Source organism: Penaeus vannamei, chromosome 16, assembly GCF_042767895.1.
Source record: "Penaeus vannamei isolate JL-2024 chromosome 16, ASM4276789v1, whole genome shotgun sequence".
Taxonomy (NCBI): Eukaryota; Metazoa; Arthropoda; class Malacostraca; order Decapoda; family Penaeidae; genus Penaeus; species Penaeus vannamei.
In genome coordinates this window covers 21634307-21641009 of record NC_091564.1, presented here as the reverse complement: position 1 = coordinate 21641009, position 6703 = coordinate 21634307, and the positions used below count along the sequence as shown (strand labels likewise).

General features: G+C 38.2%; 1 protein-coding gene across 1 annotated transcript in view; it reads right to left on the bottom strand.

Annotated features, from left to right (window-relative positions):
• Positions 1 to 1119: 1119 nt before the first annotated feature.
• Positions 1120 to 6703, bottom strand: part of Iru (E3 ubiquitin-protein ligase Iruka) — an 18358-nt gene continuing 12774 nt past the window's right edge. Inside the window, exons 3-7 of the mRNA XM_070131310.1 lie at positions 6427 to 6668; positions 5839 to 6158; positions 4870 to 4985; positions 3499 to 3614; positions 1120 to 2466 (exon numbers count right to left, since the gene is read on the bottom strand). Coding sequence (XP_069987411.1) covers positions 2322 to 2466; positions 3499 to 3614; positions 4870 to 4985; positions 5839 to 6158; positions 6427 to 6668 — 939 coding nt within the window. The 3' untranslated portion in view covers positions 1120 to 2321. The remainder of the gene's footprint in view (positions 2467 to 3498; positions 3615 to 4869; positions 4986 to 5838; positions 6159 to 6426; positions 6669 to 6703) is intronic.

Genomic DNA, 6703 nt, shown 5'->3' with positions numbered 1-6703 from the left:
TTTTTCGGTCCACAACAGCCATAGCATGTATGGTACATGCCACTCGTCGGCTATAGGTTAAGAGGAGGTTGAATAGGAGAATGTTGGAGATGAGGAAGAGGTGCTTCCTAAGGGTTGAGCAATAACCTGGGTGGGGGCCTTGGAATGGTTAGTTGTTTGTAAGCATCAAAGAGAGGGTATTAACATCAGCAGTCGGAGCTGAGGTCTAAAGAGGGGTAGGGGTTGGAAAACTATCAAAATCAAATTCAGATAGGCTATTTGATGAAGGGACAAGCCTTAATGCCTCTATTAAGGGTAAGGAATCTTCATTACTGCCCATGGTGAGCCTGAATAAACTGGAGAAAAGAATCGGTCTACCCCTCAGGTTCCCCATAAGGGGTAAGAGCTAAGTAATCAACCAAGGGAATACCGTGCCCATGGCTCCCGGAGGCCGTTCATGACTGACAAAAAGCCAGACTTTTATCCTTTCAGCATGGCTCTCACACCTTAGGAATAGGATAGAAGAGAATAAGGAAGATACGGAAGAGGAAAGAAGAGAAGAAAGGACCAAGCAAAATTAGTTGAGGCAATCCTCTACATTGGGTCTCGGTCCCCATCTCCTAAGCCCTCCCATGACGACGAGCTAGGTTTTGGGAGGGTGAAGAAGAGAAGGAAAAGGAAAGGGGAAGAAGAAAAGACCATTCTTAATTAGTGCAAGTATGGGCTGAGATCCAAGGTAGGGGTGATCCTCTATATTGGGGACAATATAGGGGAACAAAATGTGTTGGATATCAAAGTTTGTAGAGCGCTATAAGGTTAGTAGAGTAGTGAAATGGGTAAGTAAAGAAGGAACAGCAAATGGAGTGCAGGACTGACACAAATTCAACCTTTCATCCTTTCATCATGGTTCTCACATCTTAGGAAGTAGACAGAACAAAGGGATGAAGAAGAGAAGGAAAGGAAAGGGGGAGAAGAAAAGACCATTCATAATTAGTTGATGCATGGGCTGAGGTCCAAGGTTGGGGTGAACCCCTATATTGGGACACTTATGTTCCTTCATGAGAACAATGAGCAAGGTATTGTGTGGGGCCATTGATGTTTATAGCAAAATATTAGATGTGGATACAGAAATGAAAAGAGCAGGATTTTGTAATTTTATTCTGACAAGTAGTAAATATGGTACAATCCCCAGATAAACCATGAGACAGGACGACTAGTGAAAGTGCATTTGGGGCCATGAAATAATTGATACAAGATTTTTGTACACATTGTAAATGTCATAACTCAAAATTAACACATTTACATTTCTATTTACAACAAGCCTCCATAACAATAATATCATATATGAAACAAAATAAAGTTTCCATCATATTTAATAATTACAATAAAAAAAAATCTTCATTTACATATCTTGTACACCAGTGTACTTTCACAAAATCACAAGTAAAATGGTTTCAACCAAAAATTTTACTTCTACTAAGTAAATAGTTTGAGTTGGTTTTGTTTGAATTTAAACTTTGTTGTAAGACCCTAGGCTTACCAAAGCACATCTGTCCCGCTGAAATTCCAATGCACTTGCGCAATCTTGACTTCTGTCATCAATGAAAGTTATTTGGTTGCTTGTCTTTACTTAAAGCTGAAGAAATTTGTTTGATGGATACAATTTCCTAACATATATCATGAATATAAATATGGTATTTGGATTACATTTGAATGAGTAATATATGGAGATTACAGTACTCCTCAAAATTTGAAGAAAGAAAATGAAAAAAGTAAAGAGAGATAGAACAAAAGAAAAAATGCATGTACTGTAATCCCATTTCTCTGTACCTGAAGCAACTACAGGAGTATTCAGTGTTAATCAGAAATTCCTAAAAATTTACTGGTTCTCAATTTCTCTGCTGTAGTGATGATGCTTTAATTTAGGTCTTGGTATCACTAGGAGCAATGGGATATGGCTGCTTATCATCATAGTTTTCTCACTAGTATTCTTGGCCCATTACACGTAGTGCTGTCACATTACAATGTATGTAAAGAGGTAACACTATAAGCTGGGGCTTGACTCAGCTCCTGAAAACAATGACATCTCAAAGGCTGCTGACTTGGTCTCCAGCAGTTCTTTCACCTCACTCAGTTCCCTACATTTACTTGAAATCTTGTCTAAGCAATAAATAATCCAGAACACATTTCATAGTTTCCTTCAATATTCTATAATTTGTGTCAATTACGAAATCAATTTTCTCCTTTGCTGAAACACCACAGAGGAGTTGAGCAAGCAACAGTGGTGATACTGTGATGCAAACAAAGACATAGTAATCACTGACAAGGTGGCTTTCCTAACATCAATCTAGCTCATCTTCAAACATGGATCTTGCTGGAGCTGATCTTGAAGATGGGGTATTGTTGCTAGTTGACGAGGAAGCGGGGGAGGCATTGCTGTTAACAGTTGGGGGGGATGCAGCTGGTCCTGCCTGAGAACTAGAGGACCTGTTGAGACAAAGTGCTATTACAACTTACAAGGCCCTTGTTACAAGAGATATTTTGACACAAGGAAGTAAGAAATCATGATAAAGCTTACTATCACTGATAGTAGTGGTGTTACAAATGGAAATAAAATCATGTATTCTATACAGTTTGGAGTGATAAGTATTTACACATGATATATTTCATATATAACACAAAGTCACATTCAAAACAAATTCAAATACTCTGAATACTAAGTAACCAGTACCAAGAGTTGTACAATAAGCATGTGAAAACAATAAAAATGCATAGTATTGAATAGTAATATGATGATTAACAGATATATATGTTTCTTCCTCTAATAAAAATAATTTTTCAAACATATGACAATATTCATCAGTTTTTAAAAAATCTTATCTAACCTATCACAATTAATTCATACTACAAATCTGATCCACATTCTGACTTCAACCATGTAGTATTCTCTTACCCAAATTTTTTCTTATACGAATGCTTGAATTATAGATTTGCCATTGTACATCTATGTTACCAATTTCACTTTACAGATCATCATCAGGAAGACTACAGAATTGAACAAAACAGGAGAAAAAATAGGTATACAGGTTTACTTCACAAATTTTCAGTAAGTTTGGTGAATTAAAATCTGCTTTTGCTATCTGGGATTCTACTTTATAATTCCACAATATAAGATGTGCCAACTGTACATAATCAAAACTATTGTTAGGCAAAATAGCAATTCATAAAAATCTAAAAATCCTGACTTACATACAACTTATTGAAATACAAAATACTAACAGCAAAAATGTGTATAATTGAACAGCATAGCTGTGGAAATCCTTAAACCTACACAAACCAAACACTAATAAAATTAACTACTCATGCACTTCATTTGGATAACAAAACAAATCTGACTAAACCTTATGTCACCCAGAAATGAACCTTGTCCCTGGAGATCTTTCTGGAGATGAGAGATGGTGGGAACTACAGATCTATGTGCTCAGTATGAGGGTGATTAAAAGTTACTTGCCTGCTCACCTTGGACCAGGACCAGTACTGCTGTTGCTACTGGTACTTGCGGAGGATGCAGTTCCACCATGGGGAAACTGGCCATCTTCTATCAATAACTTTCGACAAACTGGACATGTGCCATGCTGCAAAGAGAGATGTGATGCCTGGTGAATTCTTGAGATGGTTCACTTTTTTTCTGTACTAATTAGTATATAAAATATGGACTTCATAAATAGACAACCCCATATTGGTATGCTTAGAGACAGTTATGATTCTGCTTTGAACTAAACACAATTATTGGAATAACACAAGTGTGACTGGTGATCTCTGGTGAGCGCTAAATGTTCCATATTATTGGGATAAACTGCAACAAGCTCAAGGCAATCCAAAATATTTTCAAATATGCATAGAGGAAAATCTACAATAAATCTTCTAGACATACAAAACACCAATATAATGTCATGATAGTACTTACTAAATTAAACATACTTTAGTAGGCTGTGTTGTTAGATGAGAGACATTTTTCAATTATTATAATTGCTCTTAGAAAATATAAGAACAACAAATTCTGCTATGTATTTTGTTTACATCAGGAATACTAATCAATAAGATATACATATTCTAAAGATCTTGGTGTTTTAGAAAATAGCTCAATAAATCCTTCAAGAAATAACAGCATTGCTGTGAATGTGTAGAACTATGAAGACAATTCTTTCAAATAAATTATTGTAGCACATGGTAACTAACTCAAGTTCACATACACCTGGCAACCACAACTACTATTTTGGGTTGGCCAAAAAGAAGTCATGATGGAATGCAACCTGAAGTAGTTTACATATAGACTGTACAACAGTCATCTTTATCAAAATATATGCATTTTATGTAATATAAGAAGAAATTCAGTATTTCAGAGCTTTCAATTTTGTCTGTTCTTGATTGCTAGGATTACTAGCACCATTGTGAAATGCACATTTGTAGCATGAAACTCTAATCATACCATAAAAAAGTAACATCCATATGTAAAGTGTGTTAAAACCAATAAGGTATAATGTTATATATTGTCTTTGAGCATATGGCCTGAACTCATGTATACACTCATTGAATACAATACCGAATTAAAATTCAATATAAATCTAACCAGAAGGAAGATCATTGCTTTAACCCACTTGCAATGGTACATTTCGAGGGCGACAATCCTCGTTTCTCATCAGTATCAAAAACAGCATGTGGGCCAGACTAGGAACCTGCCCACGCGTCACATGTCTTGGGCGTCAAAATCAGAGTGCAAGCTCTGACCTAGCGTCGCACCGGTGGGACAGCCGGCCACTGGCCGTATTCCGGGCATCACATGTGTGACACTGCACAAGTGGCTTAAATATTACAATAACTCATACTTACAAGTTCTAACCAGGGAATGATGCAGTCATTGTGATAACAGTGTTCGCAGTGCAGCCGACGTACACTTTCATCTTCCTTAAAGTCCTCCATACATACTGAGCACTGGAGACCCTGATCTGAAAAAGCAACAACACTGTCAGTAAAAAGTTTCAATGTTCCTTACCTTTATATGACTACAAGCAGAAATGAAGGGTTTTGCACAGAAAGGATCTGACAAGTCACATTTATAATATGCCAGATAAGACAATCAGAATTTGGTAACACGAATAACTACAACCTTTCATAATTTGTCAGATAACACAGTCAGAAATTAGCAACACATAACTAAAACTAAATTACTTTTTCACCTAGCACCTCTCCCTCCCCTCCACCCTCCATCTCACTAGATCTCTCCCTCCCTCTATTTGTTTTTAAGAGGTTTAAACTGTTTTAAAATTTGAAAACACTTCAGTAATTTTAATTCTAAGCAGTTATTATATTTTATGCCATTATCTTCCTGAGCCCGTTGGGAAAAAGGCAGTAGAGAACATAAGCAGCCTGCAGATTGGCACTGACTTCCACTGAGCTATTGTCACCTTACTAACTCCACCTTCACACATCTCTCTTGCTCCCTCAGCTGATGGGATGCTGGGCAGAAGCAGCTTTAGAGTATCAGCAAAATGATGAAGAATGGATGATAATCACGATTAATATATATTTTTTTCTTCTAGCCAAAGCACAAAATAAAACAACCATAAAACATATGGGGAATGTTGGGTATGTTGGATCCTTTCTATGAGCAGTCTGGCATAAAGCACTGGGCCAAAGAGAGAAAGGCAAAAACTGAGAGAATGACAGAGGGGGTGCTACTGTCAATCTGACATGAATTACATCTGAAGCAAAACTGTTAATCCAAGCTGCTTCTACCCCTACACTTTCCATATGCAAAGTATCAATCTCTTAGCTCTCACAAATCTGAAACTGCCTCACCAAACTGTTCTTTGGTGATGCTGACAGTGGGAATCTGAGAAATCTGATCCCGATTGAGCGGCGGTGGCCCTGTGCCATCCAGCTGATTCATCAGTTGCGTGATGATGGCATCCAGCCCCCCCCTCCCCCAGGCATAGTCACCAGGGTTCGAGGCAAGATTGGACGCAACAAGAACAGGGAAGCCCGGTAGGTCAAAGCCCACCTGCGCGCCAGGGAAATCACCCGCCCCAACACTGGCTTCAATCACTCCTGATGTCATTTGCATTATGAGGTCATGGATGAGTGGGGCAAGGGCAGAGTGGCGGTCCCCTCCATTTACTCTGAAATGATAGGTATTATTATTGTCATTATTACTATTATCAATATCATTATTATAATTATTATGATCATCATTGCTATTATTGACATCGTCATGATCATCAACCACTTTACCATTCTTTCATAACATTCTTGTTTTTTTAAGATCATGTGACACTACTATGAAATATAAAAATGTAACAACATATGAAAAAAAAGGAAGATACAGACAGAACAAGAATAAGGGAAAGAAACCCCTTAGGTCCTCAAAAAGAAAGTGCCCCCCCTTACCTCCTCCTCCCATGCCTTGGGTTGAGGTGTCTGAGTCGCTGGTTCCTGCGTAGTCCAGGGCCAGAGGACGAGGCAGATGATGAGCCTGACCCACCTGGCCCTGTCGACGACACATCCTGGCTGATCATTTCCCACATGTCGTACTGTTCTGATTCCATATCACTGGAGCTGTCACTGTCAGAACCTTGGACTCGCTCGAGTTCTTCAATGAACCCACTGTTACACCGGGGACAAACATATTCCTGCAAGGAAGGAGTTTTGCTTTACATATAGTGGG